Below are 24,032 nucleotides of genomic sequence, written 5' to 3'. Positions count from 1 at the left end.
TACTCTCTCTCTTTTCACTAATAAATACACATCTCATTTCTCGAAGAGTCAAACATTTTTAAGTTTAACAAAGTATATACAAAAATATACTAATATTTATCATATATAATATAGTATTATTAGATTGAGCATGAAATATACTTCCATAATTACTTATTCACAAATACAAATGTTGATATTATTTGATATATTTTTAGTGAAATTTAAAAAAAATAACTTCTTAAAAAATGAGATGTGCATTTATTTGTGGACGGAGAGAGTAAATATTTCTTGCGCGAAGGGAGTAGACAGGTAGTGGCCGTGGGCTGTTCTCTTCCTCCTTGGAGGCTCGGTCAGTCGTTTTGGTGGACCTGCTAAAAAAGTCGTTTTGGTGGACTGGGCCTAAGTACTCCCTCCATCCCATGAATACTTGCTCATAAACCAAAGTGCAGTACGAAATTATTGAAATGCCCTTCTAAATATCAGCCCCGATAATTCTGCAGCTCTCTGTCCCTGGCCACCGTGGGACGTCGAGGCATCCTGCCACCATCGACGACGGCCGCAACTAGGCCCGTGTGGCGGCATGGCGAGGTCCAACCACTACGTGATGGCGGCGCTGAACCTGTGCACAGCGGCTACACCCGAGACGGCGGCGAGCTTGTGGCAACTACAGGAAGACGTGCTGCGGGCGCGGATTGATACGAAGGAATGGCTTGGCGGCTTGTGGTATCGCTGCGAATCCAACAGAAGAGACGAGAAAGCAGGCGATGTTGTATACGAGGAGATCGGGGAGTTCGACCTGGGTCCGTCAATGGCGGCGGCGGTGGGTGGTGCCATTGGAGTGGGAGAGCGGCCACACAAAGGGAAGAGGCGATGGCGGGTGTGTGTGTGTGTGCTCCTCAGTTGCTTTTACATGGTAGAGAGGGGAGGAGGGGTCGGACTGCGGAGCTCAGGCGGCCAAGATGGCACCATAGGGTTTAATGAGAGCACCAGCACCTTCGATCCAGGACTGCGGAATGAGTCGATGAGGAACATAAGCCTCGAGAACCATCCAGACTCTGGGTATATGTTTTTCTATTTTTTCTAATACTAAAAAATGGATGAATGAGTGGTCAGGAATCGTTGGGGGTATTGTGACTGTCAGTATAGTGGCCAACATTCTAGGAAACATTTTAAACTCGAGATGTGCAAATATTTACGGGACGGAGGAAGTATACGTGCGCGTGTGGCGGCATGCCGGCCTCGGCATCGGCATCGGCACCGAGGAGACGAGGTGGCGGCCATACTCGGATTCATGCCCCGCGGAAACTACTAGGATTAATTACTGGATTATTCTTGCTAAAAAACATACTGGATTGATAGAGCTGCAACAGCAAGCATGAAGCATCTTCTCATCGATGCAGATTTCGTATCTGTTTCAAACTCATGACGTTTCCTTTGAAAAAAAGGCTGCAAGCAAGTACAGCACTACAGCTGATGGGCTCCGATATAGGGGGTGACCTAGCTAGTAGGAGTACTTCGTTTCTTCACATACATGCAGGCATCTAATGCATGGCCAAACATATCATTGAAACCAATTCTGCATCAAGAGATACATGGTTGGACTCTCTTATACGGCATTTCACAATGACTATATGTGGGCCATCCATTTACTTTAACATGAGGTAGTAGGTCAAACATATATTTATTCAATTTTAGATATATTATAAAGTCTTTATCACATGTGTCACTTATTTTAGAACAGAATATTTACAACATGGACGTGGCTAATGCACGGTCTGCTGTGCAATTAGCATGTGAAATGCACACCTTCTTTCTCCTCGTGTGCCCACCCCCATTTTTCTCGCCCGCCGCAACCGGCGACTCCCTCAGTTTTCTGCGATTGGTTCTTTCTCTAACTATTGTGTGTGTTAGAGATGTGTGTTTGTATGTGTGATTGTTTGTTTATATTTATATATATAAAGACTCTTCTGCATATTGTATATGTACACATATTTGACTTCAAGTCCTTCTATTGAGTAAGAACACATTTCATCCTAACAGCCGTAAGATCAGAAAGATGAAATAAGATGTGACATGCTTATCAGTGATAGAGTTTCCACCAGAGGGGGTGGCCACTGCTTCACTGTCGTTGCTGATGCTCTGCTCTGCTGCACTGGACGCTCTCTCTCCATCGTCTCTCTCGGCCCCCATTGGCGCCACCGGATGACACATGCCAGAGCAGCTAGCTTGACCATTAATTAACTTCCAAGTCGCAACTCACTTCAAGGAACTGAAACCAAACGACTCTGCTTGCCTAGGAGAGCCTAGGAGAGCAAGCAGAGTACTCCTATACCGGTTATCTCTTCCTTTGGTGTAAATACCTAGTTGAAAATACTAGTGCATTCTCATCATATTGAAATAGTTTAACAGATACAGAACAGCTTCATAGGTATTGACAAAGATGTGGCACCAAAGATATATGATTTGCAAATATATTGAGATAGCCAGGGCGGCCTATTATCATGAAATTCCTTGCACACATTCCGATCTATGGCAGGTCCTTAAAACTGACACAGTATGACACAAGTAAAATTAAAAAAGTGTGCCACAAACAAAAACTGAATCAATAACCCTGTGCTTATGCCATATTATGATATAGTATACCATATCTACAAGTTGAGTACTTATAAGAGGGGGTACACGTTTTATACTTTAGGAGTTGTCACAGTCTATTTTGGCATTAGTATTTCAGTTTCAAGAAATCGGTATATTGATGGTTTATGCAATACTAATTTCATGTTAGTTCATCATCTTTGCAAAGTTGTTGATTAGTTGATTGGGAAAATAATTCAAAACCCACCCGTGAATCCACAACGAACAAAACTTTAGCTCACGGGTGTGAAGCACTACCTTGTTTGCATCTCCGATGTGCGGGGTTGACTGTGGTAGTGCGGTGGAATAAAAAATCACAGGACAAAGCAAACGGGAAACAAAAGGAGAGCGACGTGATTACTGGTGAGAACATGACCGGAGGGATCAACATTATAGGAAAGAGTACCAAATCATTGTCATGTCCAAGTCATGACGCCACGACAAGGGTGGACCTAGTGCATAAGGAGGGGGCACATGCCCTCACTTGAAATTTTGGTTTCTAAAGAAAATGTCTTTTTTGTAGTTGTAAAGGTCCATAGTAGGATGCTACCACTAAAATTTTATGCTAGTTCCAACTATAAATGGCTTCATGGCCTAGGATCTCACAATCCAAAACACAGCAGGCCCAGAGGGTCTGTAGGCAGTGGCCCTCATGACAAGATCAACCTTTTTCATGGTCTAGCGGTGCTCGATCGAGGGTTATCAGGGATACCCTTGATGCTGACACTGGAGACCAGATGTATCTAGAGATGGACATTGACATCACTATCGACTTTGTGTTTAGACATGCTAGGCCATCTTATTGGGTTGCCTGCTTCTGGTTCACAGCTCCATATTCGGCGCAAGCAAGCCCAACGTGATCACCACTCAGGGACACAACAACAACTTCATATTCAGTGCAAACAAGCCCAACGTGGTCACCACATAGGGGCACAACAACCCATGGGTAGATTCAAGTTAACATTCCTGAATTATTCGATCGCTATAAAAAAAGTCCATAATTGAAGCCCTTGAAACCCATTACACAAGGAAGGGGGTACGTGCCCCCACTCAAATTTGTGGTTTCTAAAGAAAATATTTCCTTTCATGTCGTCACTCGAATATTATGCTAGTTCCACCCTGTTTCAGCACCGCCACTTGGGTCTCATCTTTAGCTATGTTTTGCCCTCCACAACCACGTCTTGCCCTCCAATGCTAGGGTCGATGGTGACGGGGAAAGGCTGAAGTTGGCTAGGATATATAGAAACTATGCAGGGTGTAACCAAATGCATGTTTTCTGTTGGGCTTGGATTTTATCGAGTCTAGGTGCATCCCCGTGGGTCGGGCGATAAACCTAGCTAGGGAGGGAGGAACCAAACAAAGCATGGATGAGGCATTGCACCAGGCTAGCCCAGTGGGTCGTCACTTTGCTATGTCTTGGTTTTTGAGAAGAAGTAGCATACAAAGAGGTTGTGGGCAGCAAGCAACAAGAGCGAGGGCATAGGCGGAGACTACCGCGGTGCCGGTGGAGTCACGGGACAGGTAGCTTTCTCCAAATTGTAGGGATCCAATTCATATTTTGGTTCCTTATAGTTTTTTACCTAAGAATGTTTTGACGCTACATCATTCACAAATTGTTCTATGGAGTGATTTGCTAATTTCTCTTGAGCTCGAGGAGCAGTAGCAAAATGTTGTATTTTCATACCGCTCAACACATTGACCTCCACAACTTATATTTTTTGGCAAGTCCAATTTTAGTCTTTTCAAACAATGGCTACATTGTTGATTGCCATAGCTGATCAACTCTCTTTGGTAGTGCATCCATAAAGTCATATTGACTTTTTTATACGTAGAAACTGTTGTCATGTAATGGAAGCTATGCATTAGGAAAACTAAGTTCAACAAAACTTTATTGCTCCCTCTGTCTCTCCTTTAGAAACTACTCATAGAAATCATGGGTTGGGACTTGGGACTGCACTCGACAAGATTAGTTTTCCCTCGGTCGCCTCTCGTGCTTGCCATCGACTTGTGCGACCGAGTGAAAGGTCCAAATGGCTAGAGGGGCGGTGAATAGCCTATTTAAATTTTCTACAAACTTCAACTAGACAAGTTGATTAGTAAAACAAAGGCGAAGCTATTCTAGCACTAGCACAACTAAGCTATGCAAGCCACCTAAACAAGTCTAGTACAAGGCTAAACACTAAAGCACTACAACAAGAGAAGGCTAGTTACACTCCTAAATAAGAAGACTAAACTAAACAAGCTAAACAACTAGCAAGGTATACAAGTGAGTAAAGGAGTGGAGAGTGATTGTTATACCAACGTTGTAGAGTAGAGATATAACCAACCAATCTCTCACAATTACAAGAGAATCCTCGGCAAGAGATGACACAAGATTTTTTACCGAGGTTCACTTGCTTCCCCGCAAGCTACTCCTCGTTGTGGCGATACACCCACTTGATGGATCACGAGCTAATTGGCAATCCAAAGCCAAACCCTCAGCGGGTGCCGCACATCCACTCACAAGATGGGGATCCTCCAAGCCACGAGCAATCCACTAGAGTAGCCAATTGCGATCTCCCATGGGGAAGGCTCAAGAACCCCTCACAAAACACTTAGCGAGGCTCGAAATAATCTCCAATCACGAGCTCAACACCACCGCTGCTCCAAGCCGTTTAGGGCGTCGGGAAACACCCAAGAGTAACAAGAAATCCGCAGCAAACTCAAGAATCAAGTGCCACTAAATGCAACTCTCAAAGCAATGCACTTGAATCTCACTCAATGTCACTAGGATGAGCAATCTAGCAAGGAGATGAGTGGAGGGTGTATTCTCTAGCTCAATGTATGTCTCAAGTAATCAAATGTGCAAGAGTTAGCCTCCCAAAGCCGACCACCTTCTATTTATAAGCCCCTCAAAGAAACTAGCCGTTGGCTGTTTTCACTGGGCTGAAAACGGGGGCACCGGACGCTACTAAGTGAGCACCGGACGCTCGACCCCCTGCGTCCAGTGCACTGGAGTTGGCCACGTGTCCGTCCTGAAATTCGCGTGTCAGTTTCTAACGGCTACCTGCAACACACCGGACGCTCTGCAAGTCCACACCAGACGCGTCCGGTGCACACCGGACTCATGCACAGAGAGTTTGTCAAACTCGCGACCTCACCGGACGCTGGGCACCGGACGGTCCGGTGCTCACCGAACTCGTGCGCAGAGAGGGTTGCAAAAACCCCTCACACCGGACGCTAACCACCGGACGCTCTCAGAGTGCGTCCGGTGCTCAACCCTAGCAGGGTCAAGCACACCGGACTCTGAGGCCAGCGTCCGGTGCCTCTGCACTCAGCGTCCGGTGAGTGTTTCTCAGAGAGAAAAACACTCCCGTGACTTCTCCAAATTTCCCACTGGCGCAATAGAAAATATACACTTAATTTTCTCAAAAGCGTTGAATCCCGCCTTGCAAACTCGGCGGGAGGGAGAGAAGAACCCACACCCCTCTCAACCCTAGGAACTCCACCTCCTTTGTAAATGTGCTAACACCAACAAGTGTCCACCACCAAGGTGCAAGTGTGTTAGCTTTTCACAAACATTTTCACCAAAGGAGTTAAGTTAGCACTTTACTAGATCCTAATGCATATGCTCAAGATATGGACCTAGTAGCACTTGATTCGAGAGATGACTGTGATTTCCCTTCTTGATAGTCGGCTATCTATCCTAAACCCGGTCAATCACTTCTCTACTCATCTTAGACCGACAAAAGTAAAACCCTATGTTTATACCTTTGCCTTGATAACTTTGCTCCTCGTCTATCACCATGATCTCCACTTCATGCTTCATCCCTTTGTGATAGTGTGGCCACCTTTCCATGCCACCATGCTCCTTCATCACATGTGTTGCTATGCCTAACTCAAGTCACTTAAACACAAGGCATTAGCAACTTGGTGTCATTAATTACCAAAACCAAACTTGGGCTTTCACCGAGCGAAGAAAGACACGGTGGTTAGGGTTTGAGCACCGCCACTCCCAGTTGTGTGCGCAGCCCATCACCATCTCCCTCTATCCCACAAGTCCCTTCGTACGACACACTCCATCGATCTAGTCATCCACCGGGAAAGGAGGGTCAAAGGAGGGTCTTCAAACTCTCATCCAAGATGTGAGGATGGCAGAGGTCTCTACCCCACTTAACAATAATCCTACTCGACTTGGCAATGACCTTAAAGGCATCACTATCTTGCAGGTTTGCTGCTGATGGTGCATCCTCCGGGTATAATTTCTCCATTGAGTGATGATAAAGAAGAAAACATGGAAACCAAGGGTAGGCAAGGATGGTGTAAGGCAAAAGACAACAAGATTATTATTGATCTAAAAAGATAGGTAGATAGGAGATGACACTACCCCACTTAACACAAATTGTGCTAATCCTCAAGATGTTACTTCCAAGCGTCCTTGGAAACACAAGAACAAAGATGACACACAGGCAACACATCAAGCAAGACAAGCACTCATCACATCATCGACTCCACATGTGCTTCTTTAACAATGGTGGTCATCCTAAAGGACAGATTAGAGATGATGAAAGGCTACCAAACTTTTGAATGAGATAAGATCAGAAAACTTTTGTAAAATAATAAAAAACAAAAACCAAGGGAGTAAGAAGTAATAGCTCAAAGGAAGCTATCAAGTGGGAGATACAGCGAGACAAGGATTCAGAAATAGTCAAAATCAAAGAGTCAAGGGATAAGAAAATAGTTTTATAGTAAAATATTATTTAGAAATTGATCAGTGTTATCTAGGCATATATCCTACAGTCAACACTGCTCTGATAACATTCAAGAGTCATCATATGTGTATCCAGAAAGCCCACACATACGACAATAGAATAGAAAATATTATAAAATAATATTATAAAGCAGAATATACTTATATTAACACTTACAACTATCAGAGTATCGTGGAATGTGTAGTAAACTTGTCTTCAAGCTCCATACTTGTTAAGGACGGCTGACTGGGGCCGTATGCCAAGCAGTTTGGATAAACCTTCTAGAAACTCCACAGCATCTTCGTTCTTCTTTTGAGCAGCACTTTACTACACATTGGGGATGTGGGGAAATAGCAAGAGTGAGTTCATGTCGAACTCAACAAGTACAAGCAGAAAGTATAATGGTATGCAAGGCTTAATCAAAGAAAAAGCCGACACCATTTAACTGTATGAGCTTTTAAGTTGACAAACTTGTATTACCACTCTTTTATCAAAACAACCTATTACTAGTTATGAGTGAAGCATCCCAACCCTTAATTAGAATGTAGTTCAATTAACAAAATTATTAACCATCATCATTATTATTAGTATCATCACCGAGATAGCAACCAGTAATTACTATGAGAATAAAAACCATGCAGCAACCAGTAAAATAAAACTATATATAATAATGAAAAAACTAAATGCATCATGGCACTAGACATTGATTCAAATACGTTCTTCTACTTGAAGATGTTTTGACTTTTCTAAATATATAGACTTTGTTTATGCAATTAGATATACACTATGTTGAGATATATAGTAAAAATAATTGTATTTAGAAAAACCAAAATGTTATATAATTTAGAACGAAGGAGTAACAAGAGTCTCCATAGTTTAAGCTTGGGGTTAGAATTTAATACTAAAGGCACACACGGAAGTGTTATGCAGAGCTAAGTTTATGATAACCGGTGTATTGTTTTGGAAACATAATGAACGAGCATGAGAATACAGGATTTGTTATATTTCAGATGCCTGAAATATAATATTTTTCAGGCAATAGTAATAACTAGTAATAATATTCTCTCATGTGATCAATATAGCAACTACTACTAGCATATTTATACACTCAAGATGAATCGCCTGAATGTTCAGGCGACTGAGAGGGAGGAAACATATGAGGGGTTTGCTATATTTCAGATGCCTGATATATAATATTTTTCACGCAACAGTAATCTCAAAAAAATATTTTCTTTGGCTGCAGCCTGCAGGTACTGCACACTGATTTTTTTAATAATACTTATTAAGTCTTTTATTATTATATAAGATTTTAGCCCCTTCATGACTCATGAGGCATGAGCACACATGTTTATGGACTATGATATATAATTTACATCAAGTGTGGGCGTGTTCAACGTGACAGAGTTAGAAACGTCGTCAAGGAACAATTTTGCAAGCCTTCATCTTGTCGATCCAATTATCGAAGGATTTAGCGGTGTTCCTGAAGCCGAGGAATCCGTGCTCCTTGCTCTTGTTCATGCTGTCAAGAAACTCCCACTTGGCACAGAACAAGGCGTCGACGAACCACCAGTTGGCGACCTCATGCAGCTGCGTCGGCACGAGCTGGCTCTCCTCGACGATCTCCGCCCACACGGGCTCCTTCCCGGCCATGGCGTCCACGAGCTTGACCCGGTTCTCCTCCCCTCGATACCCAGCCCACTCCACCCCGAAACGCCCGGCGAGGATCGGCCACAGCTGCCTCCACCTGAAGACATCCCCGTTGCTGCAGTTGAAGGCCTCGTTCTTGGCCATGCCCATGGGGTGGTCGACGACGGCCGCCCATACCTGCTGCTCGGCGACGAGGTCGGCGTCGGAGGCGTTGCTGAACCCCTCCCATGCGCCGAGGGACCCCGGCCACTGCAGCGGGACGCCGTCCTTGCGGCAGATGGCGGCGTACACGCAGAGGCTGCACACCACGTTCATGGCGCTCCGCGGGGAGAAGCCGAAGACGAGGCTGGGGCGGTGCACGGACCAGGTCACGGCCCCGGCGCCGGCGGCGACCGCGTCGAGGAGGACGTCCTCTTGGTCGTAGTAGAAGTTGGGCCAGTCGAGGCGCGGCATGTCCTCGGTGTACGGCGGGTCGTGGGCGGTGGTCCGCCGCCCGAACGACGCCGGCGGGCCCATGTAGTGCTTGGTCCCGGTCTGCAGGCAGACATGGCGGAGCCTGGGGCAGTTGGGGACCACGGCGGCGAGGACACTGCGGAGCATGGCGGAGTTGGCCTCCCGGTTCTTGGCTTCGTCGACCGTGCTGGGCGCCGACAACGCGGCGTAGAAGACGTGGGTGATGTCGGTGAGCGGCGTGAGGGTCTTGGCGACGGCGGCGGAGTCGGTGAGGTCGACCTGTAGGTGGGTGACGACGGAGGAGGAGGAGGACGGCGGGTGCCGGTACTGCCACCACGGAGGGAGTGGGCGGCGGGAGAGCGCGTAGACCTTCCATGGCCCGCCGGGGGTGTCCGGGAGCGGGAGGATGTCGACGAGGGAGGCGCCCACTATGCCGGTGCAGCCGACGACGAGGGCCACGCTCTGGAACGGACGTCGCTCCGTCGTCGCCGTCGCGTGCTCGTCCTGGCGCCTCCGGGTGGCGCCGATGGCTCCCCTCCACCACCAGCTCATGCTCATCTCGATCGGCGCCGGCCGGCCGGCCTGGATAGTGTAAACGTCGTCTCCGGTTTGCTATGTGGGGAGCTTGAGAGGCTTGAGCTGGTGGCGCCCTCGGATGTCCTACCAGTCGTTGACTCCGATGGCCGCTGATGCTGACTGAGAACCTACCACTCGATCGACCCGCTGAGCAATCAGGTGAAAGAAACAAGCACGGCAAAGCGCTCAGGGTGAAGGTGAATCATTGCTCTGCTCCAACCGCAATATAGTGGCACTAGCGTCTTTGCACTGGCTTGAATCCACATCAGGCTTCCTTCCTGAGGTCTTGTTTAGTTTAAAAAATTTACAAAATAAACACTGTAGCACTTTTATTTCTATTTGATAAATATTGTCTAATCATAGACTAACTAGGATCAAAAAAATTGTCTCGCAAATTACAGGTAAAATGTGCAATTAATTATTATTTTTATCTATATTTAATGTTTTATGTATGTGGCGTAAGATTCGACGTAACGAGAATCTGAAATTTTTTGCAAAATTTGGTGGAAACTAAACAAGGCCCAAAAGTGTTACTTTCTTCATTTCAAATTATAAAATATTTTAGCCTTATTAGATACATAATTATTATATACTTAAATATATACTATATCTAAATATATAGTAAAACAGATGTATCTAAGAAAGACAAAATATTTATTATTTAGAATGAGAGAATACTATCGACCAATTTGTGAATTGTGATGTCCTTTGTTGCTTCTTGCCTGTTGAATATCCACCCATTTGCATGTGCTCCTTCCAAATGTGTCATACAATCGACGGTGGTGGTGGGGGCAGTGAACTTGCAGTCTCGGTCGGTATTTGTTCATGGTGTCGAGGACGAGCTGTAGGGTGGCACCCATGACTCCCCGAATGTGCTGGAGTCTCAGGTATAGTGGTGGTGAGGGAGGCTTGAAGTCCAAGATCTGCAACGAGATATCTTAGGCCTTGTTTAGTTCCCAAAAATTTTGCAAAATTTTTCAGATTTCCCGTCACATCGAATCTTTAGATGTATGCATGAAGTATTAAATATAGATAAAAATAAAAACTAATTGCACAGTTTGGTCGAAATTGACGAGACGAATCTTTTGAGCCTAGTTAGTCCATGATTGGACAATATTTGTCAAATACAAACGAAATTGCTACAGTGCTCATTTTGCCAAAAATTTTGGAACTAAACAAGGCCTTAGTGCGAGTAGAGAGGGGAATTGTGGACAAGAAGAAGAAGAGTAGAGCAAGAGTGGGAAGGTTGAAGATGACACTCTGGCCAGTTTTTGTATCGGAACAGTATTTCCTCTATCCTAAATTATAAGGTATATGTGTAGACATAATATTTTAGAAACAATATATAATATATAACTAGCTGTGTAATAGAATCTATAAATCTAGAAAAAAAAAACAAAGCTCTTATAATTTGATGAAACTGAGGGAGTATTTGGTAATTCGTAGATGTCGCGCTCTCTCTCAGCGTACATGTATACTTACATCACTTGGATCAGAGAATGGTGGGTTGGGCCGATGGACCCTTGCAGCCTGGCGCGGACGGGGCTCTTCACTGACGGAAGTGGGCCGTAAGTCTCGGGCAGCGGCATCAGGTCGCTGACATCGGGCCTGGAAGTGGGCCGTAAGTAGAGCCTACGAGGACTGAACTCGTGCGGGTTTGTCGGCCCAACTCGGCTTCACGCGCAGCCTCTCGCGGCCACAGCCCGCAAGAAAAAGGTCCATTTCCTTTCGCTCCTCCAGGTCCAGGCTCCCGCAGACGCTTCGCGACGGCCGCGCCGTAGCTCCTCCTGCTCTGCTGCTTCTGCTTGCGTTTCCCTCGTGTGCGGCACGCCAAGCCAGCCAGCGATCCTTCCAGAATGCTCCTCCGCTGCGGCCGCCGCGCCGCGCTCCTCCTCGCCGCAGCCGCCGCACTCTCGCGCGGCCGCGACCCCGACACGGCCGTCTACGCCTCGGTCTCCCCGCCACAGACGCTCCGCCAGGCCCTCCCAACCGCCGCCCCCGCCGCCGAGGGGCTCCGCTCCGGCGCCCGCCTCTTCTCCCCGTGGCTGCTCCCGTATCCGTACCAAGGTCCGTTTTCACCCCCACCCCCCCCCCCCCCCCCCCCCCCCCTTCTTCTTCTTCTTCTTGTACAGCCTAGGCAGTCGGTGAGACGGTCGGTCTTTTGCCTGGCCGCGTGGCGGAGTCGCGAGTCGCTGTTGCCCGTCCAATGGGTTTTGGGTTCGGGGATTTTCGAATGTCACTCGTTTGGGCCTGGGATTGCGTCTCGGCTGGCCCTCCTCCATCTGATTGTCTGGGATGGTGTGGTGAGTGTCTGGATTCAGGTACAATATACTGCGTACGGCACTATGCGCATTGGCGGGTCTTGTTAGTTCAATTCAGTAGAGGAACCTGTGGCTGGAGCTGGACACTGAACTTTTCAGCCGTACTGAACTACTGATAGTAAGTGGACCAACTTATGTCGAGACGAACAAGCTTTGCAAGGGCATGTCATGAAAAGTTGCATGTGTTTGTTGGATCATGTAGATAGGTGGCAATTTCTAATTATCATATATCAGCGTGCTTGCAGTTGCAGGGTCTTAGTTTGAGTCCGTATGATGAACTTCAATTTACCTATGTGCATCATAGTTACAGTTGACAGTTAAGGATGACTGACAAAGATATGATTGGGAATGTTTGTAGTTACAACCTTTGATATGTTCTTAATAACTCTGAAGTGCATTTTTGCTATACCTGAAACTGCAGTTGCCTTGTTAATTGTTACCTTCGTCTTGGTAAGTTAGAGCTCTGTGTGTTGAAGATCTTACTGTGTAAAAATGTGTTTCTAGGGTTTCCAATACTAAATACCTTCGCGTCTGCATCGGTTTCACCTGCTAACGACAGAGACCAAGGTTCTGACGGAAGCTCGTGTGATTCAAGATGCTGCCCAGGGTGTCTAGGCAGGAATTCGATTGCCAAGGCGGCATCTGCAGTTGGTCCTGCTGTTGTAAACATTTCTTCTATGCATGGTGAGAACACTCTTGTCTAATGGAAAACTGTTAAATTCCTCACCAGTGTTGTAGCTGTGTGCACTCACCTTTTTTGTAGATATGCATGGATGGGTGCAAGAGCAGAGCATCGGATCTGGAACTATAATAGATCCAGATGGGACGATATTGACATGTGCACATGTTGTTGCAGATTTTCAAAGCACAAAAGCAATTGTGAGGAGAAAGGTTACTAACTTGGCACTATCTTATCTGTACGTACTCCTTACATGCTGACTGTGTAAATACCATCAACCACTTATGGTTGGTCATGTGGACAATGTGAAGCGTGCATTTGGATTCTTGTTTGAAGAACCATTTGTGTCAATTTGGTAGCTCGTTCTTTGCTAAATTTCAGACACTAGTTCTGATTTCTGAAGGGTTGATTTAACTCCACATAAGTAAGTTTTGATACTTTTGTATTTATCCTTGGAGAGAAGAGTTTGGCAGTAGTGGATGCTAATACTTCTGTATTTCGTACCTAGTCAGGACAGTTTTGGTCTTTATTTGTTTCAAAATTGTCTCTTGACTTTGTAATTGAGTTAACTTAATGTCCTTAATCCTTTCACCTTTCATTTAAGCTGAGATTGACCAACAAAAGTTTATCTACTAAGTACTAGGGTGAATGTTCTAAACTTAGTGACCCAATCCTCCAAGCTACAGCAGCATGGATAATTACAAAACTTGCTACAGATCTGTCATGTGGGGACGGCAGTATAGCCGGCGCCCCAAGGGGCAGAAGGCTGCCAAAGGTCCAGAAGTATGAAAGGGCCTAATACTGTTTAGAGTATGAATGAGAGATCAAGGTGTGAATGAGAGATTGAGGTGTGAATGTGAATCAAGGGTGATCAGCCGGCTGGGCTATCTCCTATATATATGTAAGCCAGACCCTCGATTATGATTAACAAAGAATGAAGTAATCTCTAGTCTTCTCATCTAGTTCTATTCTCTAATCTCACCTTTGCTGGGCAGCCAGGCAACAATCCTGGCGCCTCCCCTACCTGGTTCTAGCTACAACCTGAGAAGCACAGGCCCTGCTGAGCTAAGCAAGGAGGCTTGTGACAACCTGGTATCGGGATTCCGGCGATCCTCCGGCCACCGATCATCTTCCTCCGCTGCCGCTCTGCCTTCTCCTCCTCCTTCACCCGCCCCCTCCACCGCATCCTCCGATTCAGCCATGTCTGAGCCTTCCAACGCAGACCTGGCCAAGATGATTGAGACGATGGCCAAGAACATGGAGACGATGCAGCAGCAGATCGTTACGCTGCAAGCCTCTCAGCAGCAGCACTCATCGTCGAGTTCTGGGCCGCACGGGTTTGCCGAGCACCACGGCGCTCGTCCCCCTCGGTTCCAGAAGATCACTGATTATGATTTCGTCACTAAACTTTTTCCTTCATCATCTTTCTCATAGAAGGTTGAATATTGTTACAGGTTAGTGTGACTTTACAAGATGGTCGTGAATTTGAAGGTGTTGTCCTTAATGCTGACCGTGTGTCCGACATCGCCGTTGTGAAGATTAAATCTGCGACCCCTTTACCGGCTGCCAGGCTTGGATCGTCATCTCGACTTCAGCCAGGTGATTGGGTTGTTGCTGTGGGCTGTCCACTTTCTCTTCAGAACACAGTTACCGCTGGTATTGTCAGGTTAAGACCTAATTATTTTTATTCAATTTACTCTCATGAGTTATCATTAATACTAGTAGTTTTTGAAAAATTGCATGCATACATTTTCTTGTTGACTAAAATTGTCTATGTTGACTTTTGATTTTCTTTGTTGTAGCTGTGTTGACCGGAAAAGCAGTGATCTGGGTCTTGGAGGATTGCGAAGGGAGTATCTGCAAACAGATTGCGCTATTAATAAGGCAAGACCGTTGGTTTTGTGTTGCTAACATGTGAAATTAGTGTAAAAGTATCTTGCATTTGCTATGAGTTTACTAGTTCTTCTTAAATGTTTTGGCCATATGACTATGCCTCATCAGTTGTCACCTCACCTCATCATGTCCCGAGAAAATGCAGAAGATTATGTAGATTCTAGTCAAAATTAACATTGAAATGTCAGTGTAGCATGCGTTTTACTTGCAATGCATATACACATTGTTTATGGTTCTCAGTTTTGTTGGATTCTGTCTTCCTTCTCAATATATATCTGTTGAATAAACTATGCAGGGAAATTCTGGAGGCCCTCTTGTGAACCTTGATGGTGAGATTATTGGAGTTAATGTGATGAAAGTTTGGAATGCTGATGGTTTGAGCTTTGCAGTACCGATTGACTCTGTCATTAAAATAGTAGAGAACTTTAAGAAAAATGGGTATGCCTTACTCTTACGCATAGCATAATACTGCTTGCAATTTATTATATCATGGTATCGCTGTCTTTTAGCTTTCTCTTTGGAATTTCTTTCTATCGTTTTGTATGATGTGTGCTCTTGGATTGAGCTAGTGATTTGAAGTTCAAAACATGTAATAAAGTACTTCTGTGAATAAAATCAAACAATAAAAAATGCAATACCATTAGTGTTTCCAAGCTTCATTTTATATGATAAAAGGATAATAATACTTCATTAGATCCTTCAATCATAAGTATATGTACATCTAGGTTTGTCCCAAGTATTTTTTTTTTTTTTGTTAAAAAATTGTGATCAACATATAAAATTTTATACAAATTGACTACTCAAGATTGACAATGTTAGATCCATTATAAAAATCCTTTCATAATCTATAATTATTTCCATTATGATACTATATTTTTTATACATATTGCTAGTCAAAGTGTCACACTGAAGGCCATATCAATGTCCTAATGGAAACTTATGTTTGTAATTGGAGAAAGCAAGTTATCTGTGGGAATAAGACTGTGTGTACCAACCTTTTTTAGTAGATTTATTTTGGATGACTTACACTATCCATGTTTGTTTACCTGCGTGTCTGGGAGCCGCTTATGCTTGTGTCCAATATACAATGCAGGAGAGTTGTAAGGCCATGGCTTGGTTTAAAGATGCTTGACCTGAATCCCATGATCATTGCACAGCTCAAAGAAAAATCAAGTACTTTTCCAGATGTAAGAAAAGGGGTGCTTGTTCCTATGGTAAGCTATTATTATTTGCACTTACGAAATAACACACCTTGTACTATGTGTTATAAGTGACTGTGTGAGTATGAGTATATGTTTGGCACATTTCACTTTTGTCATACTGATTCTGATAATACCTTCTCAATGCTGGGTCTGCTGACAGTCTGTGGGTTCTCAATCAGGTTACACCAGCATCTCCAGCTGAACAAGCAGGATTTCGTCCTGGGGATGTGGTTGTTGAATTTGGTGGCAAACCAGTTGAGAGCATCAAAGAGGTAATTAAGATAACTACTAGTGCTGTGTGCTATATGATGGTTTTAGTTGTTGGTTTGAAGTTGTATTGTGGTTTTTTGGGCCCAGTTTCCATTGGAAAAAACTGGTCCGTCACTTGCCTTTGTTTTTTCTTTGTCTAATAAAATCCACGGGAAAGCTTTTGCCATCCTTTCAAAAAAAAAAAATGTGCGCCATATGATTTAATATACTTGAAGGATTCCTTTTCTTTTCCCTGAAAGTAGTTATCATATTAAGTTGTAATATCTACTTTCAATTTCGACATGAAAAAATACCTGGTTAGAGCCAATTGCTAGTAGTGGTACATTTGTTTTTCCAATTTCAATATTCCTTTTCTTCCAAACCCTCAAATGAAGAGGAAGATTATATTCTTTTTCTTTATTTGTACAAACATGATAATAAAGTGTTCGCTGCAGATCATTGATATCATGGGGGACAAGGTCGGAGTACCATTTAAAGTTCTTGTCAAAAGAGCGAGCAATGTGACAGTGACCTTAACTGTGATACCAGAGGAGGCAGATGCCAGCAGATGACCTAAACTAATCTCTGCTGGGAAAGCTGAGCTAAATCCTAATGGTAGGATTCTCCATTGTAACTCCAATTTTCTTAAGATAATAGATGCCATGGACACCCATAGACATACTTTCTGTTGAGTTCTGTATGTAGCCAGAGGATGATAGGTGACAGGACCACCCAAAGAAAGGAACGAAAATATATGGGAAATATATATTAGCGCCATGTTCAGTCATGGTACGTGTTGGGTTTTTTTTCTGTAGCATGTATTTACAATCAATAACGGTAGGTTTTCATTTTATTTCTTTGAATTGGATAACGCCTGTCAGGTTCAAGAATACCAATTCCTTGATTTTCTTCAAAGAGGGGTTACTATGTTTTGCCATTCTATGCAATACTTATCAGCCGGAACAAGAGTTTCTCTCTCACAACAAACCAACATCAGCCGGACTCCGCATAGTAAAGTGATTGAAGCGCAAACTAGATAAGATCACAATTCCATTTCCAAACTGTAATTTTCAATCCACTGTCTATGATGTGAAGATTTTGTGGAATCTATTAGGTCAGGGAAATCTTGCACTCGACACTAAAGGAGACTTTCAACGGCCAAATGATCATCAGCGTGTATGTCTGTCTGTTTGGGGGGCAATGTTGTACGGAGTACGTCTGCTCGTTGGTCTGCTGGGATTTTCAGGTCGATCATTGCTGTGTGTGTGGTGGGCACACTACGACGGATCCGCTGTCTTGTGCAGCACCCAAAACCCTAGGTCCATTTCCATTGGTTGTTGGATGACAACATCATGGCTTTTTTTTTTTGTTGGGACGTCCCTCTCGTGCTTCATCATTGGGGAGGAAATATTGTTCTCTGGTAGACGTACGTACACTTTTGTCTACCTGTATGAGTGTATGGTGTACCAACAGCTGATCAGCTCCCGTCTGCGTCTCGCAGGGAATCTTTTCCAGACTTATTAAATACACGGTATTGAAAATATTAATATTGTGCTGTTTTTTTGAGCTAATAATGCAGTGCTATTGGTGGACCTGTGTGCGTAGTTTTATGTAGAGTTGTGGGCCCGTACTGTGTGTGCTGTACACGTAAACGAGAGATCTGTATAGTACAGAATCAGGAAGTTTATGTTGGTTTTTTGAATAATAATATGATAATAATGGGTGCATACTGTCATGCTACTAAAGCGTCTAAATCAAGCAAATTGAAAAAGAGCCTGTAGTTGAGCTCTGACATGTTGGTGTATGATTGGCAGCAATCATGGAGAGAAAATACTCTATATTTTTCCCCTGTAAGGAGAAAATTGAATACTCATCATGGTTGTAACTGAGATGAACTGACACTGGCGTTTTCCTTTTAAAAGTTTGTCCTTTTGATGAAAAATGAACTTATTTTGAGCGCATTTTCTATAGAGCAGACGCTTGAGATTTCGGCCGCTGCTCAGGCGACGTGACACCCGCCTCGCTCACACGAGGCTCCTCCTCTCTCCCCTCTAGCGGTGACAGCTCCTCCCCACTCTCCTGACGAAGCTCCACCCCACACGGCTCCTCCCTTTGTCCCCTTCGGCGGTGGCGGCGCCAACAAGGTAGCCCTCCTCCTCCTCCTTCCAGTTCTACGAGTTAGGGTACCAATGAGCTTCCCCCCCCCCCCCCCCCCCCCCCTCCTCCCCCGCCCCATCTCTCTCTCAACTCCGATGGACTTAGAAAAAGGATGTGTTTCGGGGAGGCAGGCACACCAGGTGGTGGGAACAATGGATTTTTAGGTTGTTCCGAAGCACTAATTTTGATTGCATATGTACGTAACTGCAGTGGAAACAGTGGCCAGTGGAAGCACACGACTTTGTACACATTGCGGAATGACGTGCCTAGCTAAAAAATGGACAAAAATACGTTACGAAAAGGACATGTATAAACAGTTGAGCTCTTAGCTGTGATGGAGTAGGAGTATATACAAAACTAGTAGTACGTAGACAGCTAACAGAGGGAATAGTGAAAATACCAAATATTAGCTGTATTGTTTGTTCTCCTATATCCAATAAAAGTAGGTGTTTCTGCAATTGGAGTTGGACTGTTGGAGGGGTGAATGGTTCCCATGAGTAGAAGAGCCTGCAGAAGAATTCCGGTGAAGGCAGCACGGTAGGGAGTTGGGGCCCACGTGTGTGCGAGCTAGGAAAGCGAGATGGTTTGCCGTTTGCGTATCAGCAAAAGGGGCCACCGCCTGTGCGTTTTTGGCGGCGGAACGGAACCGTCTGCCGACGCGCCGGCGGCCGGGCAAGGGCTAGCAGCACTTTCATTTTTATTTGACAAAAATTGTCTAATTATAGACTAACTATACTTAAAAAATTTGTCTCGTAAATTACAAGTAAACTGTGCAATTAGTTATCTTTTTTATCTATATTTAATGTTTCATGTATGTGTCGCAATATTTGATGTGACGAAGAATCTTGAAAAATTTTGGAAACTCAACAAGGCCCAAATGTGCAGTGTGTCCGGCGAGGAAGAAGGACACGAGGGCATCTTTCCCCTTGCTTTTTTTTTATTTTTGCAGGTAGTCGGTCTTGTTTAGTTCTTAAAAATTTTATAAAATTTTTTAGATTTTTTATCACATCAAATCTCGCGGCACATGCATAGAATATTAAATATAGATAAAAATTAATAAATTGTACAGTTTATCTGTAATTTACAAGACGTATTTTTTTAGCCTAATTAGTTTATGATTAAAAAGTATTTATCAAATATAAACAAAAATATTATAAAGTCTATTTTTAAAAAAAAATATAACTAAACACGACCATAGTAACGAAATCCATTCCAGGGAAGGAACACGGGAAAGGCCAGGGGGCGGCGGAGGAGCACAAGAAAAGGACTGGGACTGATGCGGTGGAGCTGGGGGCTGGGGACCTCTGGTCGGGATCGGGGTGAGGAGCGATGGCGACGCGGACGGACGTGCTGGGCGCTGAAACCGGCGGTGCCGGTGCGGTGCGGGAGCAGAATCTAGCATCGCACGTCACGGCCACCTAGCGCTACGCATATACCACCTGCCCCTTTCGTGCTTTGTTTAGTTTATTAGAGCATCTCCAACAATTAACAAATTTTGTTTGTCAAATTTCGAGTTATAGCAACTTGGTAAATAATTTGTCAAGTAGGAAAAAATAACCAATTGTTTGCCATTTGGGCTTGCTAAATTAAAAAAAAGACCCACATCCTAACTAAATTTTCCAACTACCCTGAGCCGGCGCCTGGTCCCTTTCTCCGTTGCGTACGTTCGCTACTGAAGCCGCCGCCATCCAATCATCCAACAACGCGTTGAGTTGCCTGAAGCCGCCGCCGTTTGTTTCATCAATTGCGGCAAGGGTGGAACCCCATCGCATCCATCATCCTGTATGGTGAACAAGGTAAAATCTGCACTTCTTTCCCTCCTTGGTCTATCGAGTATGTAGCAACACCTTTCGTCCCTTCAACATGTCATCTGTGCATGTGTTCCTGACTATGGAGTTTTTTTTATAAACCTTGTCCATTAGGAATCATGCCTAGAAAGAGATCCCGAGTGCAAAGACAGTTGGATGATTCATCATCCGATGATGATGCTAGTCTTATAGTATCGGCTGCTCAAATTCTTCTGACTGCTAGCAATGAAAAAGGACCACATGGTGGCTCAGTCAAAGGTCATCGAGTTGTTTTTCGTGACAGACAAGGCGGTCATGATAGGATGTATCAAGATTATTTGGCTGAGAATCCAACATACGGTCCCGAATTATTCCGTAGAAGGTTCTTGCACTTCAATTTCAGATTAGTTGTTTTTTAATCAAATATTATTTGTGTTTCCAAACTTTTTTTTTTGTTCAGGTACAGGATGTCTAGGAATCTTTTCTTACGCATAATGAACGCTGTTGAAGAGCATGATGAGTATTTTGTCCAAAAACGAAATGCTGCGAATGTACTTGGCTTGAGTTGCTTCCAAAAAGTCACTGCCGCAATGCGTATGCTGAGTTATGGAATAGCTGCTGATATGACAGATGAGTACGTACACATTGCTGAAAGTACAACGCTCGATAGCGTGCGTCACTTTGTTCGTGCAGTTGTTGAAGTGTTTGGAGATGAATACCTCCGACATCCCAATGAGGCGGACACAGCACGCTTGCTTGCAATGGGTGCGAAAAAAGGATTTCCAGGAATGCTAGGGTCCATTGATTGTATGCATTGGGCGTGGAAGAATTGTCCATATGACAAACAGGGTCAGTACAAGGGTCATGTGGATAAGCCCACTATCATTTTGGAAGCTGTAGCTTCGGATGACCTTTGGATATGGCATGCTTTCTTTGGAATGTCCGGCTCTCATAATGACATTAATGTTCTTCATAGATCTCCTTTGTTTGACAATCTCGTGGAAGGTAGAGCTCCAGCAGTGAACTTTTCTGTAAATGGCCACGACTACAACATGGGTTATTATCTTTCAGATGGCATCTACCCCCCTTGGGCTACTTTCATCCAGTCTATCAGTCGGCCTGTGGGCAACAAGAGGCAATACTTTGCCAAAGCGCAAGAAGCAGCACGGAAGATGGTGGAGAGGGCTTTCTGCGTTCTACAATCTAGGTTCGCCATTGTTCGTGGTGGGGCACGGTTTTGGGACATTGATACATTAGCAGTAATCATGAGGGCTTGTGTTATCATGCATAATATGATCGTCGAAGATGAAGGATTCGTGGTAGACCATAACGAGGAATTTGAAAATCAGGGTGACAATGTGGAGATAGGTCGTGGCCGGCGAACTCGCACGCTTGATGAATATATTCAAGCACATCAGCAGATCAGAAACAAAGACACACATATGCAGTTGAAAGAAGATCTCATCGAACACCTTTGGAACCATCACCCAGATTTATATTCGTACAATATTTGAATATTATTATGATTTTATTTGCTGTCAATTTATTTTGGAACCATAGCCTGATTTTACTTGCACCTCTTCTGGACTGTACTGCGTTTCTTGTTGAGTCATTGGACTGGTCAAGTCATTGAAACTTTGAACATGGTCATCATCTCCATTGAAAAGAATCCCAGACAAGAACTCCTCTCTCTGATTCTCCATTGAGTCTAACAAAAATGAAAAACCACCAGTGGTCAGACAAACTGGAATTAACCTGGAATTAAAATTAAACTAGAATTAATAAAAAGCTAGAATTAACCTGGAATTAAAATTAAACTAACTGAAACTAAACAACAATGGTACTGTCAACATTGAATAAATTTCTGATTGAATGGGACTTCTTCTAAACCTCATAGCACCAGTGGTCAGAGCATGTATTGTTCTTAAATGGGGCTGTAGCATGCCAAAAATAGGATACCAACCAAAAAACTGAGAAGAAGCACTGCAAAATTCTTCAGTGTAAACTCAAAATATCTGGCAGATGTAAATTGCTGATTGTATACTCCTTACAAATAGAAAATATGCACATTTTATCAGGCTTGCTATGCTACTTCCCGACCTATCATCAAAATTTTTACTGCATGTTTCAGAATTGTGGAAAATGAACTTTTCAAGCAAGATTGGCAATCAAGAAAGAAGAAGCAGATATTCCAGTATATTGTTCTCAAATGGTCCTTGGTTCTTCTTACTGGCTTGTGTACTGGACTTGTTGGCTTCTTCAATAACCTTGCAGTTGAAAACATTGCTGGGTTCAAACTGTTGCTTACAAGTGTTCAGGCCACCCAGTAAAATTATAAACTTAGGTTCTTTCGTTTTATACTTTGTTTCTCTTGAATCGGTAATATGTGCTATTCAGATACCCATCACCATACTTCAATGAAAATTGCAGGCATAGACCCATGTATTCATCCCATGTCGGAATACCAGCTAATGTAGATCCAATTTTTGTGGCCTCTGTTGAGCCACTCTTACTCAAGTACCAGGTAAGAAATCACACTTGAAAACTGAAACTTAACTACATCAGGCTGGTATGAAAAGAAATGGCCAGCTGATCTGAATATGCTAACCATAGTATCATGTGCAGTGATTCTGTGGGTTGTAGTAGCACAAACAAATTCAGAATGCCACCAGCTGCAGGCTCAGACGAGACATCATTTGTGATCTATGGTGATATGGGGAAGGCTCCGCTGGACCCATCAGTGGAACACTACATTCAGGTAGACCAAAATGTTGCCTTGAAAAACAGAATCGCTTAACTCTGGGTTTTGTGTTCAGTAGTAACTCTCACGGCAAGCGTTTTGCAGCCTGGATCGATTTCTTTGGCCAAGGCAGTGGCTAAAGAAATTCAGACAGGAAAGGTCGATTCAGTCTTCCACATAGGAGACATAAGCTATTGGTACTCACGAAAGGGTCGCCAGAAGCCCCCTGCCCAGCGCCTCGCCCCCTGCCCAGCTCCCTCCGCCTGCTTTGGGGTCGCCAGAACCGCCACGCCCACATCATCGGCCGCGCCGGGGTCGCAGGGGCAGCTGGGGCCTCCGCCCGCACCGGGATGCCCGGGACCAGAGCGAGCGGGGCCGCCGTGCCTGTGCTGGGTTCCAGGGGCCTCGCTGGTGGCTGGCGCCCGTGCCGACGCTCGCTCGGCGGACGAGCCCGAGAAGGTTCCTGAGGTTTCGGTTTGAGAAAGAAGCCGCCGCATCCGTCGATCTCGTCGGAGGCGGCAACGGCGAAGAAGGCGAGCAGGAGGGAGAAGACGAAGGGAAGACGGTGGAGATGAATCCCTCGACGAAATCCCCTGCCCAGCGCCCCGCCCCCTACCCAGCTCCCTCCGTCGAAGCTCCATCCCTCGACGAAGCCGCCGCATCCGTCGATCCCGCACGGCGCCTCCTGCCCCCTCCCCTCCATCCCCACGGCGCCTCCTGCCCCCTCCTCCTCCCCCGATTCCGCCCCTAGCTACGCCCCCAGACTGAGACTTGGAAGATTTTAGGGACATACCAGCGTCGACGGAGCCCTGCCGGAGACGGAGCGACGAGATCGACGAAGCAGGGATATTTCCGACCCACGCGGGAACGAAACGAGAAATTGCCGCGAGCGCCGATGGCGAAGGCTTTCCGCGCGCGGAAAGCTACACGCGCGGCTCCACAATTTGGCAAACGCCCAGATTTAGCAAATCCATATAGCAAACTG

General features: G+C 44.8%; 2 protein-coding genes across 4 annotated transcripts; one reads left to right on the top strand and one right to left on the bottom strand.

Annotated features, from left to right (window-relative positions):
* On the bottom strand, nucleotides 8,501-10,405 carry LOC8057144 (3-oxo-Delta(4,5)-steroid 5-beta-reductase). Its single transcript, XM_002449218.2, has one exon. It carries the CDS (start codon nucleotides 9,999-10,001, stop codon nucleotides 8,760-8,762), a length of 1,242 nt encoding a protein of 413 aa, XP_002449263.1. The 5' UTR covers nucleotides 10,002-10,405; the 3' UTR covers nucleotides 8,501-8,759.
* Nucleotides 11,761-17,278, top strand: LOC8057143 (putative protease Do-like 14). 3 transcript variants are annotated; one of them, XM_021461711.1, is made up of 10 exons: nucleotides 11,761-12,086; nucleotides 12,845-13,024; nucleotides 13,104-13,231; nucleotides 14,474-14,685; nucleotides 14,822-14,903; nucleotides 15,208-15,350; nucleotides 16,006-16,126; nucleotides 16,294-16,386; nucleotides 16,819-16,978; nucleotides 17,069-17,278. In XM_021461711.1, exons 1-9 carry the CDS (start codon nucleotides 11,876-11,878, stop codon nucleotides 16,933-16,935), a joined length of 1,287 nt encoding a protein of 428 aa, XP_021317386.1. In that variant the 5' UTR covers nucleotides 11,761-11,875; the 3' UTR covers nucleotides 16,936-16,978; nucleotides 17,069-17,278. The 3 variants fall into 3 exon arrangements, with proteins under 3 accessions (XP_021317386.1, XP_002450554.1, XP_021317387.1); XM_002450509.2 differs by having other exon boundaries at nucleotides 16,819-17,278; XM_021461712.1 differs by having other exon boundaries at nucleotides 11,779-12,086; nucleotides 13,197-13,231; nucleotides 16,819-17,278.

This window comes from Sorghum bicolor, chromosome 5 (assembly GCF_000003195.3).
Source record: "Sorghum bicolor cultivar BTx623 chromosome 5, Sorghum_bicolor_NCBIv3, whole genome shotgun sequence".
In the NCBI taxonomy this organism is placed as follows: Eukaryota; Viridiplantae; Streptophyta; class Magnoliopsida; order Poales; family Poaceae; genus Sorghum; species Sorghum bicolor.
This window is presented reverse-complemented; position numbering and strand designations above follow the sequence as displayed.